This window comes from Hylobates moloch, unplaced genomic scaffold (genome assembly GCF_009828535.3).
Source record: "Hylobates moloch isolate HMO894 unplaced genomic scaffold, HMol_V3 SCAFFOLD_15, whole genome shotgun sequence".
Lineage (NCBI taxonomy): Eukaryota > Metazoa > Chordata > Mammalia > Primates > Hylobatidae > Hylobates > Hylobates moloch.
The window spans coordinates 92,388,458-92,408,203 of record NW_026652290.1 but is presented as its reverse complement, the minus strand read 5'-3'; the positions used below and the strand labels follow the sequence as shown (position 1 = coordinate 92,408,203).

Sequence of the window (19,746 nt, the reverse complement as noted above, 5' to 3'; positions counted from 1 at the left end):
TCTTGCACTCTTTGCATTTCAAACCAAGTGAATTTATTACCCATTCCAAACTACCTGAATTAAATAAATTAAAATTTTAAAAATTGAAAAAAGTAAAAAACCCGAAATAGCTCCCCTAGTCATTTTCTCAACACATCCTCCTGTTTTATTTTCTTCGTGACACTTGTCAGTGTGCAAGATGACTTTATTTTTTTTTTTTTAATATTAATTACAGACTGGGTGGGAGAATGGCATGAACCCGGGAGGCGGAGCTTGCAGTGAGCCGAGCGAGCACCCTTGCACACTCCAGCCTGGGTGACAGAGCGAGACTCCATCTCAAAAAAAAAAAAAAAAAAAAAAATTACAGATTGCGTCTTGCTGTTTCCCAGGCTGGTCTCGAACTCTTGGGCTCAAGTGATCCTCCCACCTCAGCCTCCCCAAGTGCTGAGATTACAGATGTGAGCCACTGTGCCTGGCGAGATGACTTTATTTATTGATTCCCTTGTTTGCTGTGTCTCCTGACCAAGAGGTCAGCCCCACAGTGGCAAGGATCTTGGTGGGTCAGCCTGGTTCATGGCTGTGAGGCTAAGGCCTGGCACACAGCAGGTGCCCTATAACGTATTTGCTAACAGACTAGGCAAAACATGTTTTTTTATTTTTTACAAGAAAATGTATTTGGAATCACTTATGTAAATAAAGTTTAATAATCAAAACTCCACTTCCCCTCAAAAACAGATGAATAATAAGAGGTTATTGGACTGGGTTATCTCTCAGAATCTGTTCGGCTGTGAGTATTTCAAAAACATTTGGTTGGGTTTTTTTTTTGTTTTTTGTTTTTTTTTCGTTTTGGGCTTTTTTCTTTTTGGTCTGGATGTTGGTGGAATTTCCCCTCTCATAAGACTTCTCTGTGAAAGGGAAGTAAGAGAAGAAGAAATAAGCATTTTGGGTTCCTACATTGGCCTTCCTTCCTTCCGCTGGTACATGTAGTTGGGGAAAGGGTCGGTTTTCTTCTTTAGTTCTGTTGAGGCCCCCAGAGAAGCAAAGGATCCCCAAAGGACAACAGCTGTCAGGGCTCCATGTCCAAGGCTGAGCCCAAATGCGTGGGGGTGGACTTCCCAGCCCCATCCTGCCCCTTCTGTAACACAAAATGTGGGAGAAGGTAATTAGAAATCCTGTCTTATCTCCTGGCACCTCTTCCTTTTCCTTTGAGGGACCACCATACCCCATCTCACAATCCATTAAGGTTTGAATGGAATGGACCCCAACCCCAAGTGCGACCCCAGCCTGGCCAATCAGACACAGTGACTGGTCAGGCATGTGACCTGGTGTGGCCAATGAGAACCAGCCCCAAAGACCACTGCTGCAACTCCGGGGAAATTGGCAAACTCTCTCCACTGGGGAGGACAGGCTGCTGGGGTGTAAGCCTGGAGCTGCAAGTCTCTGCTACCTCAGGAGAAGACCCTGAAAGGGAATGAAGCCAACTTGGAGAAAATAAAAAGAGCCCATTCACGATGACATCATCTGACAACTGGATGCAACCATGCCTTAAGACTCTAAACTCTTCAATTACATGGCCCTGTAAATTCCCTGTTTTGGTTTCCCAGCTTGAATTGGGCTTCCATCTCTCACGACTCAAAGAAAACGGACAAATACCTCCTTCAGATACTGAGAAATTATCAACAATCCTCCCTCATCAACATGATAATAACCAAACTCCCATCTCTGCCACGCAAAGGCCTTGGGGCTCTAAACCCAGCTTCCTCCCTCCCATTTCTTCCCTGATCCCACTCCATGCCTTGGTCCACCACTACCTCTGGATATCTCCAAATTCTCCTTAGCTATCTGGGCCCCATTACAGCTTCTCTCGTCTAAGACCTGGATCATACTGATATATGTCCTGATGGTATCTGCTGTGCGTCCAGGCCTTGGAATTAGTCATTAGCATTCCCTGAATGTTTCCATCTTATTCTTGGATGTGGGAAGCATTTAGGCTGATGGGGCAATGTAGAGCATTGCAGGCTCACATTTCTTGGAGGGAATCACAGTCTCTTCTCTGTATCTGCGTCTCCCTCCTCATGCCTTGCACAATGCTTCAGGGCTGGGAGTAGGAATGTATTAATATAGCAAGCTGGCTGTGTTGCAGTGGCTCCCGCCTGTAATCCCAGCACTTTGGGAGGCCAAAGCAGGAGGATCTCTTGAGCCCAGGAGTTTGAGACCAGCCTGGGCAACATAGTAAGACCCAGTCTAAAAAAAGAAAGAGAGAAAAGAAAGGAAGGAAAAAAAGAAGAGAAGAGAAAAGAGGAATAAGATATATCAGGCAAATCCCTTATCCTCACTAGCTTCAATTTCCCTGTCACTAAGAGGGGTGTGGGGGGGGTCCTCTCCTAAGAGAAACATTGGAGAACACAGGATCCTTACCTCTCTGCACTCTTCTGAGACCTGGCAGATCTGAGAATAAACTTCAGCAATGACAGTGGCCCTGGAGAGCACAGGAAGGCCCTCAGGAGGGGACTCTCCTCCTTCCACCCCACCCTCATTCCACCCCACCCTTCCTCACCCCAACTTACTTGCAGTCCAACCCTCCCCCAGGAGGTAAATCTGGGATGTCCTCTGAGGCCAGAGTCCTGAAAACTGTGTTCAGGCTGGGGGGCTCCTGAGCAGAGGCACACAGTTCTGAGAAAGAGTCAAGAGTTAGGCTGGGCACAGTGGCGCATGCCTGTAATCCCAGCACTTTGGGAGACCAAGGCGGGCGGATCACTTGAGGCCAGGAGTTCGAGACCAGCCTGGACAACATAGTGAAACCCCGTCTCTACTAAAAATACAAAAATTAGCCGGGTGTGGTGGTGCATGCCTGTAATCCCAGCTACTCAGGAGGCTGAGGCAGGAGAATTGCTTGAACCCGGAAGGCGGAGGTTGCAGTGAGCCAAGATCATGCCACTGCACTCCAGCCTAGGCGACAGAGCAAGACTCCATCTCAAAAAAAAAAAAGAAAAAGTTATGGCAGAGCCTTCCCTGGCCAACCACGCCTCCAGCTGGGCCCCCCGAGCCTGCTCACCAGCGATTCTGCGGCCCAGGGCTGCGTCCAGTGCTAGCTCCCTCCTGATCGCCTCCTCAGAAGGCCTAGGGGCCCCAGGGAAGCAGACCAGGATGCAGGTCATGTTGTCCAGGCTGCCCTGAAGCCGGTGGAGAAAACGGAGCCCGGTGGGGGAGAGTCGAAGGCAGAGCTTCCCAACAATCCCCAGGTTCAAGTCCCCCACTTCATTCTACTTATGCCCATTTCTTTCACGTCCCACCCACCTGCCAATCCTCTCCTACTGGGACCAAACCCGGTCCTATGCCCTCTCAATTGAAAGAACAATGCCCTTTCCCTAAAGCTCCGCCCGCTCTGATGTTTACCTGCTCTTCCACCTTCCAGCACTAATCAATACTTCAGGCCCGGCTCCTACGACCCCGAATCGCCCCATTCCAAAAGCCCACGCCCTTTCTCTTAAATCCCTTCCACTAACTCTCCCCTCGTGCCTCATAGCATCCCTCGGGCTCCCCCGCTGTATTTTGGCCCTGCCCACTTCAGGCCACGGCCTTCGCTCGAGCCCCATCCCCTCCTTCTCTAGCTTTACTCTTGCCTCTCCATCAAAGCCCTCCTCCCCAAAACCCCGAGGCTCTCTCCCTCTGCTGCACCAAGCCTCAAAGATACCACGCCACGCCCCCAGGACCTTGCACAGACACGTGTCCAACAGCTGCGCGCAGAGAAGCTCTGGGGCCAGGCCCAAGCGGAGGCGCGAAGCCACCAGTCCCGCCAGGGCAGCACCAGACACAGTGTCCCAGACGCCATCAGAGGCCAGGAGCATGAACTCGTCCTCAGCCTGGCGTGCCAGTGCGGCCACCTCAGGCTCCGCAGAAACGAGCTGTAGCTCGGGGGGCCTCCCCGGAGCCTCCTTGTAGGCAAAGTCGCCCAACGCTCGCGAGACTGCCAGAGAACCCTCGACGCGGCGGCGGCGGATGGTGCCGCCAGCGGCGTGGATGCGCTCGCGTTCCCGGGGTCGAAGGGGCCGGTGGTCCTCTGTGCTGAAGGCCACGGCGCCAGCGCGGCTCAGCACCGCGCGGGAGTCACCGCAGTGCGCCAAGTACAGAAACCGCGGGGAGACCAGCAACGCCACGGCCGTGGAGCCGCCCGTTTCCACGCGGGGCCAGAGGGAGCGCAGGTGCTCGTCGGCGCTCAAGAAGGCTCGGCGCAGCGCCTCGCGCACGCCCTCGGGCTCGCTAGGCTGTGGGCCCAGCTCCTCGAGCACATGGCCTGGCAAATGGCGTGCACTGAAGCGGGCAGCTCGAGCCCCACCGTGGCCGTCGAGGACGGCAAACAAGGCCCAGCCCGGGGACAGACCAGGTAAGGAAAGCCAAGTGCAGTGAGCATCCTCCATGCGCGCGCGCCAGCCTTGCGCCGCGCTAGCCCCGAAGCGCAGGCCCCCAGACGCCTCGGCACCCCCGTGCAGCCGCTGGGCGCGGCGCGGCGCTGTCAACAGAGACCGAGGCCCATCGGGGGCCCTGCGCCCCGCCTCCTCCTCCTTCTCTTCCTCCTCCCCCTCCTTCTCCCTCTCCTTTTTCTTGCAAGCGGTCCATAGGAGACGCTGCAGCTGGCGGGCCAGGGCCGCCATCCTTCAGCCCTGGGATCAGGAAGGCTCCACCCCGTACACCTGCCCGCCCCCTCCATTAATCCCCTCCGCTATGAGATTTTAAACCATCTAAATCTCCTTCCTGTCCTTTGACCTGCTCTTTAGGCGGGTCACTAGAAGGAATTACATTTCTGGGTCTCCTCTCTCCTGCACCTACAAAGCGGGGTTTGGGATCTGAATCAGGAAAAAAAAGAAAAAAGATAATACTGTACCAGTGGCAAACTATTACATAGTACTAATGTGTCACACACTGTTATACATCATCATCTCCAGTTTACAGATGGAAGAAGAAACAGTCACAGAAGTAACCGGTGTTCCAGGGAAACTAATTCTAGAATCTGTGTTCTCAACACAACACGCAGTCCAAGCTCCTCCCACCTCAGTGGTACAGCCCCCAACCTCAAAACCTGTAAATACCATACTTGGCCGGGCGCGGCGGCTCACGCCTATAACCCCAGCACTTAGGGAGGCCGAGGCAGGCGGATCGCTTAAGCCCAGGAGTTTCAGACCAGCCTGGGAAACACAGCGAGACCCCGTCTCCACAAAAATTAAAATTTAGCCAGGCGCGGTGGAACACACCTGTGATCCCAGCTACTCAGGAGGCTTAGGTGGGAGGATCACCTGAACCCGGGAGGTCGAGGCTGCAGTGAGCCGTGATCCTATCACTGCACTCCAGCCTCGGCGACAGAGCGAGACTGTCTCAAAAAGCTATATATATATTTTTTTTTCTTTACTTTTTTTAGTTCTACCCCTCCCCTCTGGGGCTTCGGTTTTCTCTTCCAGGCCCCGCCCATCCAGGGTTCACGCACACAGCTCCAGACCCTTCTAATTTTCGCAGACCTGGAATCCGACCCCACCCAGTTATAGTTGAATAATTCCCTGTTGCTTTAGCCCCGCCCAGGTTTGAGCTCCTCCGCGTGCCCCAAAAGTTTCTGAATCGTTTCTTTCGGCCCCCTTTCTCGCTCCCTCTGCAAATCTAGGCTCGGACCCTGCCTCAGAGCATTAGAATCTTTCCACCCCCTCCTCAATGGCACCCCGAGTTCCACCCCAACCCACTCAGGCTCGTTCACCATCCTCTCCCAAGTCCCTCGCCCGACTCCAGGCCTCCGCCCCTCTTCCCCTAAAGGCTGCGCCCTCTGCGTTCTAGGCCCCGCCCTTCAGGCTGCTTTCCCCTCCTTCCTGGCGCCGTAGCCCACCCTCTTGGCTCCGCCCCTTTAGTAAGAAGGTCACGCCCCTCTGCCTGATCCTCGGCGTTTCCCCGCCTCTCGCCCTCCCTCTGGTACCGCCCCGCCCGTCCTCTGGCCCCGCCCCCGGCCGCGCGCTGCAGTGCCTTCCCCACCTCGGCCCCGCCCGCCCCCGCCGAGCCGAGCACAGGGCGGCGGCGGCGGCGGCTGCTGCTGGAGCAGCCCGGGAGGAGGAGGCGGCGAGGATGGCAGCGGCGTCGTGGGCGCGGCGGAGATGAATGCCCGCGACCCCGGGCCCAGGGCGGCACAGCCGGAGTGGGCGGGGGTCCCGATGCAGGCCCGAGGGGGGCCATGGGGCAGGTCCTGCCGGTCTTCGCCCACTGCAGTGAGTAGAGGAAGGCTGGGGCCTGGTGTGGGCCCCAGAGGTCCAGGTGGGGTACTCCCCGGTGTCCCCTCGGCGCTTGCCCGCAGAAGAGCCGGGATGGGGGGAGGAGGCATAGGAGACAAAGGAAGCTCTCCCCTCCCCCGCGCTCTGGCGGCGACGGGGGCAGCCTGACCCGGAGGACCTGGACGAAACAGGGCGGAGGTGAGGGGGCACTGAGACAGCAGGCGGGGGGCGCGCTGCTCTCTGGGATGTACCGCCCGGCCCCGCCCGGGAACGAGGACGCGCTTGGGGAGCTGTCCCCGGTCTCTGGTGCTGGCCGCAGCTGGCGGGGAGGGGGTTGAACGGAGGGTAGGGCCAGGATGGAAAACAGGGGTCTGGCTCCCAATCACTTGTCTTCGCATCCCACCCCCGTTTTCTGTCCAAGAGGCAGCCCCGACCTCGCCCAAACTGTCCAACCCCCTGTCCCGGGAAAACAGCCATCCGTGGTTTGGGGGCAAGGACTCATGGGTCCTTAGCGGTCTTTACCACTGATTAATGGTAATCCAGGGGAAGACCCACACCATTCCAGGCCTCCCATTCCCCAGCTGAGGAAACGAGGTGAGGGCACGGGGCGTCAGATTTCAATTTCCAAACCGCATTGAGCATCACCTATGTGCAAAGCTCTGAACTAGCTCTAAGGGGCTGGATTCCCAGCTGAAAACGCCTAGCCTGATCCTCACAATCTCTGAGCTCACAGCTATAACAGTCCATGTCTACCGTTCTCTGTCCCACACATGGGGGTTCTGACAGCTGGGGATTTCAACACCCTTAGATCTAGCCACTTCCATGTCTTGGGTGTCCAGATGCCAAAATTCTAAGAATTGGTGATTTCAGCATTTTCGAGTATCATCCCAACATTCTAAGATCTTGTCGTTAACTTCAGATTACAAAGGGAGGACCATCTCATCTGTCTCTCCCCACCGCCCTTACCTCTCTGTTCTCACCTCCCACCCCTCTCCTCCTCAGTCACTCTTCTCCAGTCATATCTTTGCACCTCTCTATTCCTCAGATGCCAAGCATGGTGCCTGGCTCAGGGCCTTTGCACTGGCTTCCTTCTCTACCTGGAAGACGTCCCTGAACATCTGCATGGCTTCCTCACTTCCTTCAGATCTCTGCTCAAACGTCATCTTATCAGAGAAGCCTTCTGGACCACCCTATGACAAACAGCACCCCTTCACTTTCTTCACTCTCTCTTCCCCTACCCTTCTTTACTTTGCTCCATATGCTTATCTGCACCCGACATCATGTATTCACTTGTTTATTGTTTGTCTATCCCAAAGAGTGTCAGCTCCAGGAGGGCAGGGATTTTGTCTGTTTTCTTCACAGCTGTATCCCCAGGACCTAGAACAGTGCCTGGGGATACGTAGTAGAACATAGTAGGTGCTCAATAAATGGTTGTTGAATGAACGAATTGAAACCTCCTAAGATTCCTACTTTGAAGACTCTAAGATTAAGATTCCTGGATTTGGACTTCTAAGACTCTGAGCTTCATCAGGCAGTGACGCTAGGTTTTAGAGTCTGTGTGCAGAATGTTCTAAAAGTCCCGTGATTCAAATATTCTAAGATTCCAGGACTGGGACACTTCTGTGATTCGGACAGTCTAAGCTTCTAAGAGTCTTCGATTCTTTCCCTCTCGCAGAAGAAGCTCCGTCTACAGCCTCCTCAACTCCTGATTCCACAGAAGGTAAGTGGAGGGGAGCATGTGAAGGGGCTCAGGGCTGGGCAGCTCAGGGACCTGCTGAGGGAAACAAGGCTCTCCTTCACCCACTGCAGGAGGGAACGACGACTCCGATTTTCGGGAGCTGCACACAGCCCGGGAATTCTCAGAGGAGGACGAGGAGGAGACCACGTCGCAGGACTGGGGCACCCCCCGGGAGCTGACCTTCTCCTACATCGCCTTTGATGGCGTAGTGGGCTCCGGGGGCCGCAGGGATTCAACTGCCCGCCGCCCCCGCCCCCAGGGCCGCTCAGTCTCGGAACCACGAGACCAGCACCCTCAGCCCAGCCTGGGTGACAGCTTGGAGAGCATCCCCAGCCTGAGCCAGTCCCCGGAGCCTGGACGCCGGGGTGATCCTGACGCCGCCCCTCCATCCGAGCGCCCTCTGGAAGACCTGAGACTTCGGTTGGACCAGCTGGGCTGGGTGGCCCGGGGAGTGGGATCCGGGGAGGACTCTTCCACCAGCAGCTCCACCCCGCTGGAAGACGAAGAACCCGAAGAACCCAACAGATTGGAGGCAGGAGAAGCTGGGGAAGGTGAGATATCCGAGGTGCTGGGACCGAAGCCAAGAGGGGTGGGTGGTTTCTCCTTGGGGCACTTCCAAGAAGAAAGCTCATGGCCTTCTCTCTCTACCATGTCAGAACTGGACCTACGACTCCAACTTGCTCAGCCCTCACCGCCCGAGGTCTTGACTCCCCAGCTCAGTCCGGGCTCTGGGACACCCCAGGCCGGTACTCCGTCCCCATCCCAATCGCGAGATTCGAACTCTGGGCCCGAAGAGCCCTTGCTGGAAGAGGAAGAAAAGCAGTGGGGGCCACTGGAGCAAGAGCCAATAAGGGGACAGTGCCTCGATAGCACGGACCAATTAGAATTCACGGTGGAGCCACGCCTTCTAGGTAAGCAACGTGTATGAAGATGCTGCACTGGTCCACAGAAGGCAAAGGGTGAGAGGATTTTTTTTTTTTTTTTGAGACGGAGTCTTGCTCTGTCGCCCAGGCTGGAGTGCAGTGGCGCGATCTCGGCTCACTGCAACCTCCGCCTCCCGGGCTCACGCCATTCTCCTGCCTCAGCCTCTCCGAGTAGCTGGGACTACAGGCGCCCGCCACCACGCCCGGCTAATTTTTTGTATTTTTGGTAGAGACGGGGTTTCACCGTGGTCTCGATCTCCTGACCTCGTGATCCGCCCGCCTCGGCCTCCCAAAGTGCTGGGATTACAAGCGTGAGCCACCGCGCCCGGCCTAGGGTGAGAGGATTTTGAATTAAAGGGACCATCCTCACAAAGGAACAGCAGATAGTGGAAAACGGAAGCGGTATTGCTACTGGCTAGACCTGATAAACTCCGCTCTTTTAAAAAATTTCCCCGCCGGGCGCGGTGGCTCACGCCTGTAATCCCAGCACTTTGGGAGGCAGAGGCGGGAGGATCACGAGGTCAGGAGATCGAGACCATCCTGGCTAACAGTGAAACCCCGTCTCTACTAAAAATACAAAAAATTAGCCGGGCGTGGTGGCGGGCGCCTGTAGTCCCAGCTACTTGGGAGGCTGAGGCAGGAGAATGGCGTGAACCCGGGAGGCGGAGCTTGCAGTGAGCCGAGATTGCGCCACTGCACTCCAGCCTGGGCGACAGAGCGAGGCTCCGTCTCAAAAAATAAAAATAAAATAAAATAATCCTCCCTTTTCTGGAGTGCTCCTCCTAGTGGCTGATTTTGGACAGGCCAAATCCCTGAAAAAATACAGTTCTCTCCTTATTTAGATGTGGCCGTAGAATATTTATAAGTAAACTCTGTGCCTTTTAAAAACTCTTCTTTTTGGCCGGGCGCAGTGGCTCATGCTTATAATCCTAACACTTTGGAAGGCCGAGGCGGGAGGATCCTTGGAAGCCAGGAGTGCAAGACCAGCCTGGGCAACATAGGGAGACTCATCTGTATTTGAAAAAACAAACAAAAACCCTCTTTTTCCTGACCACATCTATTGATTGGCCAGTTGTAAAATGACCCAGCCTTACTTTAAAATATGCTCCGCCTCCAGGAACAGCTATGGAATGGTTAAAGACATCATTGCTTTTGGCTGTTTACAAGAGGGTTCCAATTTTGGAATTGTCCCCACCTCTATGGACAGCCATTGGCTGGGTCCAAAGGGTCCCCCCCCCCACTCCTGCCCTCCGGGTTCTACTGAAGTGGGCAAAATCCGCGAGAAGCAGCGGTGTCCCCAGCCTCTCACTCGGAGCCGATATGGGGAGTAAAGGTGGGCTTGCGGAACGTGCTGAACGGGGGCTGAGGTCGGCGGAAAGGGGTCCAAACTCGCCCTTATCTCCTGCACATCTGGAGCATTTTTATTACTGGTCTGCTTCCCCAGCGCTGCAGGCTGGGGCTAGGGGGCCGAGGGGCAGTATAGGGAGGGCCTAGAGGGTGCATGGGGTCCCTTCTCCTTCTAGCCAGCACTTTGGGGCCCAGAGGCAGGGAGGCCCCCCTCCCCCAGCCTCGGCCCCAGGCAGCGCTGTCACTCGGGGGCCGGACAGGCCAGAACAGCTGCGGGGAGGCCCCCTCCCCCCAGCGTGCCTAAACTTAGCCCCCGCCTCAGGCGACCTGGCCCCTCCCCCATCCACTGGCGCCGGCCACTAGGAGCCTGCCTGGGAGGGCCCTGCGATGGGGAGGGAGGGGGCTGCCCTATTTAGAGGTAAATGAGAGGAGATGCATTGGAAGGATACGGAAGTGAGGGGTGGGCCTCTGAGAGGGACGGGTCGGAGGGGTCAGTTGGAGGGGGGGTGGGAGGATAGAGAAGATCTAGAAAGGAATAGAAAGGTACTGAGTTCCTGGTTTTCGGGACTCAAATGAAAGCAGACTACTACAGTTTCTTTTTCTTTTTAAGCCGCAGAGTCTCCCTCTGTCGCCCTTTCTGGAGTGCAGTGGTGGGACCATAGCTCATTGCAGCCTTGAACTCCTGGGCGCAAGTGATCTTCCCACCACAGCCTCCCAAGTAGTTGGGACTAGAGCCACAGGCCACCACACCTTGCTAATTTTCTTATTTTGTTTGTAGAGACAGGGTCTCACTATGTTGTCCGGGCCTCAGGTGATCCTCCCGCCTCGGCCTCCCAAAGTGTTGTGATTACAGGAGTGAGCCTAAAGTTTAGACAGATGAGATGAAGGTTGGGGTACAAAGGTCACTGGTCAGGGCTGAGGTTGGGTTTAGGAGGTGTGTTTCAGGGTCTCAGAAAGGGGTCAGAAATTTGAGTTAGGCCCTGGAAAGGAGTATGGCATTATTAATACGTTTAGGACTTAGAAACATGTGTTGCTAAGGGCATCAAGGGGATATCACTTTACACCTGACAGATTGGCAAAAGTTAAAAAGAACTACAACCCACTGCAAGGCAGGATGCTGGGAAAAGATCTTTCTCTTGCTTCTTGTGGAAATAAGAACTGTTATGGTCTTACTAGTAAGCAGTGTTTCAAAATTTATGACATTAAAAAAATATATATGACCAGGCGCGCTGGCTCATGCCTGTAATCCCAACATTTTGGGAGGCCGAGGCGGGAGGATCACTTGAATCCAGGAATTCAACCTGGGCAACATAGCGAGACCCTATCTCTACAAAATATTTTAAAATTAGCCAGGTTTAGGAGGCCGAGGTGGGCAGATCACAAGGTCAGGAGATCGAGACCATCCTGGCTAATATGGTGAAACCCAGTCTCTACTAAAAATACAAAAAATTAACCGGGCGTGGTGGCGGGCACCTGTAGTCCCAGCTACTCAGGAGGCTGAGGCAGGAGAATGGCGTGAACCCGGGAGGCAGAGCTTGCAGTGAGCCGAGATTGTTCCACTGCACTCCAGCTTAGGCAACAGAGCGAGACTCTGTCTCAAAAAAAAAAAAAATTAGCCAGGCCAGGCATGGCGGCTCATGCCTGTAATCCCAGCTACTTGGGAGGCTGAGACACGATAATCTCTTGAACTCGGGAGGCAGAGGCTGCAGTGAGCTGAGATCATGCCACTGTATTCCAGCCTGGGTCACAGAGGAAGACTCTGTCCAAAAAAAAAAAAAAAATTAGCATGATATGGTGGTGCCACCTGTAGTCCCAGCTGCTAGGAGGCGGAGGTAGGAGGATTGCTTGACTCTGGGAGGTAGAGGCTATAGTGAGCCATGATCACGCCACTGCACTCCAGCCAGGGTGACAGAGTGAGACTCTGTCTCTAAAAATAAAAATAAAAAATAATAATAAAAAAAATGCGGCCGGGGGGCCGGGTGCGGTGGCTCACGCTTGTAATCCCAGCACTTTGGGAGGCCGAGGCTGGCGGATGACGAGGTCAGGAGATCGAGACCACGGTGAAACCCCGTCTCTACTAAAAAAAATAAAAAAAATTAGCCGGGCATGGTGGCGGGCGCCTGTAGTCCCAGCTACTCGGAGAGGCTGAGGCAGGAGAATGGCCTGAATCCGGGTGAGATCGCACCACTGCACTCCAGCCTGGGTGACAGCGAGACTCTGTCTCAAAAAAAAAAAAAAAAAAAAATGCGGCCGGGCGTGGTGGCTCACGCCTGTAATCCCAGCACTTTTGGAGGCCAAGGCGGTGGATCACCTGAGGTCAGGAGATCAAGACCATCCTGGCTAACATGGTGAAACCCCATCTCTAACTAAAAATAACAAAAAATTAGCCAGGCGTGATGGCACATGCCTGTAATCCCAGCTACTCGGGAGGCTGAGGCAGGAGAATCGCTTGAACCCGGGAGGTGGAGGTTGCAGTGAGCTGAGATTGCACAATTGCACTCCAGCCTGGGCAACAAGAGCGAAACTCTGTCTAAAAAAAAAAAACCAAACCAAGGCCAGGCGTGGTGACTCACGCCTGTAATCCCAACACTTTGGGAGGCTGAGGTGGGAGGATTACTTGAGGTCAGGAGTTAGAGACCAGCCTGGCCAACATGGTGAAACCCCATCTCTACCAAAGTATAAAAAATTAGCCAGGTGTGGTGGAGCCGTCCTGTAATCTCAGCTACTCAGGAGGCTGAGGCAGGAGAATTGCTTGAACCCGGGAAGTGGAGGTTGCAGTAAGCCAAGATTGTGCCATTGCATTCCAGCCTGGGCAATAGAGCGAGACTCCATCTCAAACACACACACACACACACACACACACACACAACCAGTCCACCCAGCAATTCCACCCTGGGAATCTATCTCAGAAATAGTCACTCCAGGAGGTGAGAATATCTGTTGGAGGATGCTGCTTGCAGCCCTGCTTGTGGTGAAGGGGTTAGGAAACAAACTGAAGAACCCAGCAATAGGTCAAATAAATAATGGTTAAATAAATAAATAATGGTTAAATAAAATGAATGATAGCACAGGAGCACAGCCACAACACAGAATACTATGCAGCTCTTTAAAAGAATGAATTAAGGCCAGGCGCGGTTGCACGTGCCTGTAATCCCAGCACTTTGGGAGGCTGAGGCAGGGAAATGCTTGAGGCCAAGTGTTTGAGACCAACCTAACAAACATAGCGACACCCCATCTCTACTGAAAGTACAAAAATTAGCCAAGCCTGGTGGCATGTACCTGTAGTCCCAGCTACTCAGGAGGCTAAGGGTGGGAGGATAGCTTGAACCCAGGAGGCTGAGGTTATAGTGAACCAAGATCACGCCACAGCACTCCAGTCTTGGCAACAGAGTGAGACTCTGTCAAAAAAACAAAAAAGAATGAATGAATTAAAAGCTAATCAGGGATGGTGGCTCACATCTGTAATCCCAGTGCTTTGGGAGGCCAAATGTGGAGGATCACTTGAGACCAGAAGTTCGAGGCTGAAGTGAATTATGATGACACCACTGCACTCCAGCCTGGGCAACAGAGCGAGACCCTGTCTTTGGAACAAAAGGGGGAGAGGGAGCTATTTCAGTTGATTAGGAGGAAAAGTGGAGTGAAGTATGCATGATGCACAAAAGTGTGTATATAATTCCATTTGTCTTTTTTCTTTCTTTCTTTTTTTTTTTTTTTTTTTTTTTGAGAGAGAGTCTTGCTCTGTCTCCCAGGCTGGAGTGCAGTGTCGTGATCTCGACTCACTGTAACCTCTGCCTCCCAGGTTCAAGTGATTCTCGTGCCTCAGCCTCTCAAGTAGCTGGGGTTACAAGCGCCTGCCACCAAGCCCGGCTAATTTTTGTATTTTTAGTAGAAATGGGGTTTCAGCATGTTGGCCAGGCTGGCTTTGAACCTGGTGATCTGCCTGCCTCGGCCTCCCAAAGTGCTAGGATTACAGGTGTGAGCCATCGCGCCCAGCATAATTCCATTTTTCATAAGAAATGACCAAGAAGCATCAGTTTGTATTTCTGTGTCCACACATAATTATATGGGGAGGAGTAAGATTAATGGGACTTGCTAGATGGTTAACTTGGGTTTTCCAGGGGGAGAAGAAGGGAGGTAAGCATGGAAGAAAAGAGGCCACTAAAAATTTGCGGCCGAGCACGGTGGCTCATGCCTGTAATCCCAGCACTTTGGGAGGCCAAGGCGGGTGGACCACGAGGTCAGGAGTTCGAGACCAGCCTGACCAACATGGTGAAACCCCGTCTCTGCTAAAAATACAAAAATTAGCCGGGAATGGTGGCACATGCCTGTAATCCCAGCTACTTAGGAGGCTGAGGCAGGAGAATTGCTTGAACTAGGGAGGCAGAGGTTGCAGTGAGTCGAGATTGCGCGACTGCACTCCAGCCTGGGCAATAGAGAAAATAAAATAAAATAAAATAATAAAATAAAATAAAATTGCAAATCGGGCTGTGTGCTGTGCCTCACACCTATAATCCCAGCACTTTGGAAGGCTGATGCGGGAGGATAACTTGAGGCCAGGAGTTCGAGACCAGCCTGGGCAGCACAGCGAGACCTCCCCAAAAAATTAGCTGAGTGGTGTGGTGCACGCCTGTAGTCCCAGCTACTGAGGAGGCTGAGGTGGGAGGATCACTTGAGCCCAGGAGATCGAGGCTGCAGTGAGCTATGATTGCACCACTGCCCTCCAGCCTGGGCGACAGAGTGAGACCCTGTCTCTAAAAAAAAAAAAAAAAAAAAAAAAGGAAATCAGGTTATGCTCAAACAGGTGTGTTGAGAAGTCATTTTTCAGCTGTAGGACAGGGAAAGGGAGGTGAGGAGAGCAGCCAGGTCAGGTACAAGCCCTGATGCCCCCCACCCCTCCACAGTGGCCGACCTGCTGTACTGGAAGGACACGAGGACGTCAGGAGTGGTCTTCACAGGCCTGATGGTCTCCCTCCTCTGCCTCCTGCACTTTAGCATCGTGTCCGTGGCCGCGCACGTGGCTCTGTTGCTGCTCTGCGGCACCATCTCTCTCAGGGTTTACCGCAAAGTGCTGCAGGCCGTGCACCGGGGGGATGGAGCCAACCCTTTCCAGTGAGAACCCCTGGCCCCTGACCTGAGCCCCTGTCCTGACCCTAAAGCATGACCCATGACCTCAAATCAGGCACTAACTCCCACCCGGACCCTGACTCATCTTGATCATTTTTCATCCCGATCCCGTAACCTACCCTTCAATCCTAATCTCTGATCCCAACCTGGTACCCTTCATCCTCGATCCCTTCCCCTGACCCTGACCCTAACCCCAGCCCTCTACAGGTGGTTCCTCTGAGCTGCCCCTCAGTCCTAACTCTGATCTTCTCCCAACCGCCATTCCTCGCCCTTGTTTCAGCTGCCCCTGCACCAGTCTGAGCTGGTCACCCACTGAGTCGCCCCACACTCCTTTGTCCCCGCAGGGCCTACCTGGATGTGGACCTCACCCTGACTCGGGAGCAGACGGAACGTTTGTCCCAGCAGATCGCCTCTCGCGTGGTCTCGGCGGCCACACAGCTGCGGCATTTCTTCCTGGTAGAAGACCTCGTGGATTCCCTCAAGGTGGTCTGGAGCTCTCAGCCCCTCCTGGGTTCCCCCATTCACCTCTGCACAGCTAAGCGGTGGGAGGGCGACTGTTGGGTAAATTCACAGCATGGGAGGGAATTCCCGGTGGGCTCTGCTGACTCTGACCTTCACCCCCAGCTGGCCCTCCTCTTCTACATCTTGACCTTCGTGGGTGCCATCTTCAATGGTTTGACTCTTCTCATTCTGGGTGAGCTGGGAAGGCCGTGAGGGGCAAATGGGGACTTGGAGTCTGGTGGGGGACAGGGCTCCAGATGGAACTGTTCATCTCTTGGGAACACCCTGACGCCCCCGTCTCTGTACCCACAGGAGTGATTGGTCTATTCACCATCCCCCTGCTGTACCGGCAGCATCAGGTGAGTGTGACACCCTCAGTTGTCAGCACCCCAGCTAAACATGGGGGTCTGACCATCTCCTTCCAGAACCGGGGTCCCATTGACAGATGTCCCGGCCAGACACAGGTGTCCTGGCTGCTGCACCATCTCAATACAACCAGAGTCTAACTAACATGTCTTATCAGCATCAGCCAGGGACAGGCTTTTTGTTTGTTTGTTTTTGTTTTGTTTTGGGTTTTCTTTGAGACAGAGTCTTGCTCTGTTGCCCAGGCTGGAGTACAGTGGTGTGATCTCGGCTCACTGCAGCCTCCGTTTCCCGGGCTCAAGCAAGTCTCCTGCCTCAATCTCTGCGTAGCTGGGATTACAGGCATGTGGCCACCGTGCCCAGCTAATTTTTGTATTTTTAGCAGAGATGGAGTTTTGCCATGTTGGCCAGGCTGGTCTCAAACTCCTAACCTCAAGTGATCTGCCCACCTTGGCCTCCCAAAGTGCTGAGATTACAGGCGTGAGCCACTGTGCCCAGCCTTTGCTGCCTTTTTTTTTTTTTTTTTTGGAGATGGAATCTCACTCTGTTGCCCAGACTGGAGTGCAATGGCATGATCTTGGCTCACTGCAGCCTCTGCCTCCCAGGTTCAAGCGATTCTCCTGCCTCAGCTTCCCGAGTAGCTGGGATCACAGGTGCCTGCCACCATGCCTGGCTAATTTTTTGTATTTTTAGTAGAGACCGGGTTTCACCATGCTGGCCAGGCTGGTCTCGAACTGCCGACCTCAGGTGATCCGCCCACGTTGGCCTCCCAAAGTGCTGAGATTGGACTTCACTCTTGATTTTAACTGACATGTCAGTTAAATGCCACTACATTCCAGCCTGGGTGACAGAGCAAGAGTCTGTCTCAAAAAAAAAAAAAAAAAAACGCCAAAAAATCAAAATCAAAAAATCAAAATAAAATCAAGAGTGGGATGGCTGTTGCCCACAAGACTGACATTAGCAGGACCGCTGATATCCATCCTATCCAGAGACAGGCGGATGGACTGACAGCCCCTTCTCTAGCACAGCTGGGAGCTACATGATAATATGCCCTGCCGGTTAGTCCTAACTCTGTCCTTCACAGGCTGGAATCACCAAGACTCACAATTAAACTGTATTTAAATCAGGCCAGGCACAGTGGCTCACAACTGTAATCCCGGCACTTTGGGAGGTTGAGACAGGAGAATTGCTTGAGGCCAGAAGTTCAAGACCAGCCTTGGCAACATAGTAAGACCCCCCTATCTCTACAAAAAGGTTAAAAATTAGCCAGGTGTGGTGGCATACCTATAGTCCCAGCTACTCTGAAAGCTGAGGCAAGAGGATGGGTTGAACCCTAGGAGGTCGAGGCTGCAGTGAGCTGTGATCATGCCACTGCACTCCAGCCTGGGCAACAGAGCAAGACCCTATCTTAAAAAAAAAAAAAAAGTGCTGGGCATGGTGGCTCACGCTTGTGATCCCAGCTTTGGGAGGCTGAGGCAGGCAGATCACTTGAGGTCAGGACTTCGAGACCAGCCTGGCCAACATGGTAAAACCCTGTCTCTATTAAAAATCCAAAAATTAGCAAGGATTGGTGATGTGCACCTGTAATCCCAGCTACTCAGGAGGCTGAGGCAAGAGAATTGCTTGAACCCGGGAGGCAGGGGTGGTAGTGAGCTGAGATTGCACCACTGCAGTCCAGCCTGGGCCACAGAGCAAGACTCCGTCTCAGAAAAAAAAAAAAAAAAAAGTACAAGAAGAAAAGAAAAAAAAAATCCAAAAATTAGCCGGGCATGTTGGCGCACACCTGTAATCCCAGCTATTTGGGAGGCTGAGGCAGGAGAATCGCTTGAACCCAGGAGGCTGAGGTTTCAGTGAACCAAGATCATGCCACTGCACCCCAGGCTGGGTGACAGAGCGAGACCCTGTCTCAAAAAAATAAATAAAAATAAATAAATAATTTTTTAAAAAACACGAGTATATAAATCAATCCACTCAGGGACTCGGTGACCAGTACCAATGCCTTCTGTTCTCACCGTACCCCACAACACGCACATAAGCAAACTCACTCAAAGATTAACCATCTTGCCCAGGACACGGCCTCACTGCCAGATACTTGTGTGTTCCACTTGACATCACTCTCCATACAGAGTATGGCCCAACTCACTGACCCTACAACTGGCATCTCTGGCATCTAATGTATTCTATGAAGTTTAGAGGCAGGGGTGGCATGGTGGGCCACTCCTCACAACTCTTGATTTGTAGGTTGGGGAGGAAGCAGCCTCCTATGTGACTAAAGAGAAGAAACCCCTCCAATCCCTTCTTTCACTCTTTTTTGGTCTCCCCAGGCTCAGATCGACCAGTATGTGGGGTTGGTGACCAATCAGTTGAGCCACATCAAAGCTAAGTAAGAGCATGGGGCGGAGGTCGATGGGAGGGGGAAGTGGGGGAGCTTGGGAACCTTTCCTTTCTACTCTCGCTGTCCTCAAATCTCCTGGGGTAATGTCCCCTTGAAAAGGCTGAGGAGGCAATTCCAATGCAGGCCACTAGGTGGAGGGCAGGAGCTGGCTTCGGGCTCTTGGTCAGTTTCCCACCCAGCTTTCCCCGTCGTCCCCAGATGCCCACCCCCCGTCTCTTGTCCCACCTCGTGATCCCACCTGTTTCTCCTTCAGGATCCGAGCTAAAATCCCAGGGACCGGAGCCCTGGCCTCTGCAGCAGCCGCAGTCTCCGGATCCAAAGCCAAAGCCGAATGAGAACGGTGTCTCTGCCCGCAGGACGCCTGCCCCCACCCCCCGCAGCCCTCTGCCCCCCCTCCATCTCCTGTCCGTTCCCACCCACCCCCCTCCTCGGCCCGAGCCTTTTCCCGGTGGGTGTCAGGATCACTCCCACTAGGGACTCCGCGCTAATTACCTGAGCGACCAGGACTACATTTCCCAAGAGGCTCTGCTCCAGGAGTCCAGGAAAAACGAGGCACCTTGGCCGCGGGGCCTGCTGGGACTTGTAGTTGCCTAGACAGGGCACCACCCTGCACTTCCGGACCCGCCGCTGGAGGCGCCGTGAGGCGTTGGTGTCTCCTGGACGCTACTAGCCCCAACGCCGGGGCTTTGCATGGGGCCCAGGGGAGGCCTGAGCTTGGATTTACACTGTAATAAAGACTCCTGTGGAAAACCCGAGGCCTCTTGTGCTTCCAGAACCCTCCAGTTGTTCACCTTTCTGCACTGAAAAGCACTTAAGTGACACTCCAGGAGAACCCCATCTCTGGGGAAGAAGCTCCCTCTGCCATCCGTGTAGGTTACGAAATGATTGAGGGGAGGCCGGGCGCAGTGGCTCACGCCTGTAATCCCAGAACTTTGGGAGGCCGAGGAGGTTGGATCACTTGAGGTCAGAAGTTCAAGACCAGCCTGGCCAACATGGTGAAACCCCATCTCTACTAAAAATACAAAATTTAGCCGGGTGTGGTGGTGCATGCCTGTAATCACAGCTACTCGGGAGGCTGAGGCATGAGAGTCGCTTGAATCTGAGAGATGGAGGTTGTAGTGAGCCGAGATTGTG

The 19,746-nt window shown here is 53.7% G+C and overlaps 2 protein-coding genes across 3 annotated transcripts; one reads left to right on the top strand and one right to left on the bottom strand.

Moving 5' to 3' along the window:
• Window positions 1-380: 380 nt before the first annotated feature.
• PPM1N (protein phosphatase, Mg2+/Mn2+ dependent 1N (putative)) lies at window positions 381-4,661 on the bottom strand. The gene is made up of 5 exons (XM_032178035.2): window positions 3,693-4,661; window positions 3,035-3,152; window positions 2,547-2,652; window positions 2,398-2,458; window positions 381-1,114 (listed from the first exon to the last, which is right to left on the bottom strand). The coding sequence occupies exons 1-5, from the start codon at window positions 4,629-4,631 to the stop codon at window positions 1,046-1,048; spliced, it is 1,293 nt and encodes a 430-aa protein (XP_032033926.1). The 5' UTR covers window positions 4,632-4,661; the 3' UTR covers window positions 381-1,045.
• Window positions 4,662-5,971: 1,310 nt separating this feature from the next.
• On the top strand, window positions 5,972-19,387 carry RTN2 (reticulon 2). 2 transcript variants are annotated; one of them, XM_032178033.2, is made up of 11 exons: window positions 6,005-6,218; window positions 7,897-7,941; window positions 8,031-8,510; window positions 8,616-8,870; window positions 10,000-10,215; window positions 15,131-15,338; window positions 15,698-15,836; window positions 15,978-16,047; window positions 16,167-16,213; window positions 18,542-18,600; window positions 18,866-19,387. In XM_032178033.2, exons 1-11 carry the CDS (start codon window positions 6,185-6,187, stop codon window positions 18,945-18,947), a joined length of 1,635 nt encoding a protein of 544 aa, XP_032033924.1. In that variant the 5' UTR covers window positions 6,005-6,184; the 3' UTR covers window positions 18,948-19,387. The 2 variants fall into 2 exon arrangements, with proteins under 2 accessions (XP_032033923.1, XP_032033924.1); XM_032178032.2 differs by lacking the exon at window positions 10,000-10,215 and having other exon boundaries at window positions 5,972-6,218; window positions 18,866-19,386.
• The last annotated feature ends 359 nt before the right edge of the window (window positions 19,388-19,746 follow it).

What these genes read in the sequence shown, in the direction of transcription:
- PPM1N (XM_032178035.2), bottom strand. Translation starts at nt 4,631, where the DNA reads ATGGCGGCCCTGGCCCGCCAGCTGCAGCGTCTCCTATGGACCGCTTGC. An exon ending in CCTGGGCCGCAGAATCGCTG is followed by an intron (nt 2,653 to 3,034) that starts GTGAGCAGGCTC and finishes ACTCTTTCTCAG; the next exon opens with AACTGTGTGCCTCTGCTCAG. An exon ending in TCTCAGAAGAGTGCAGAGAG is followed by an intron (nt 1,115 to 2,397) that starts GTAAGGATCCTG and finishes TTTGTGTTACAG; the next exon opens with AAGGGGCAGGATGGGGCTGG.
- RTN2 (XM_032178033.2), top strand. Translation starts at nt 6,185, where the DNA reads ATGGGGCAGGTCCTGCCGGTCTTCGCCCACTGCA. An exon ending in AACTCCTGATTCCACAGAAG is followed by an intron (nt 7,942 to 8,030) that starts GTAAGTGGAGGG and finishes CACCCACTGCAG; the next exon opens with GAGGGAACGACGACTCCGAT. An exon ending in GATGGAGCCAACCCTTTCCA is followed by an intron (nt 15,339 to 15,697) that starts GTGAGAACCCCT and finishes TTGTCCCCGCAG; the next exon opens with GGCCTACCTGGATGTGGACC.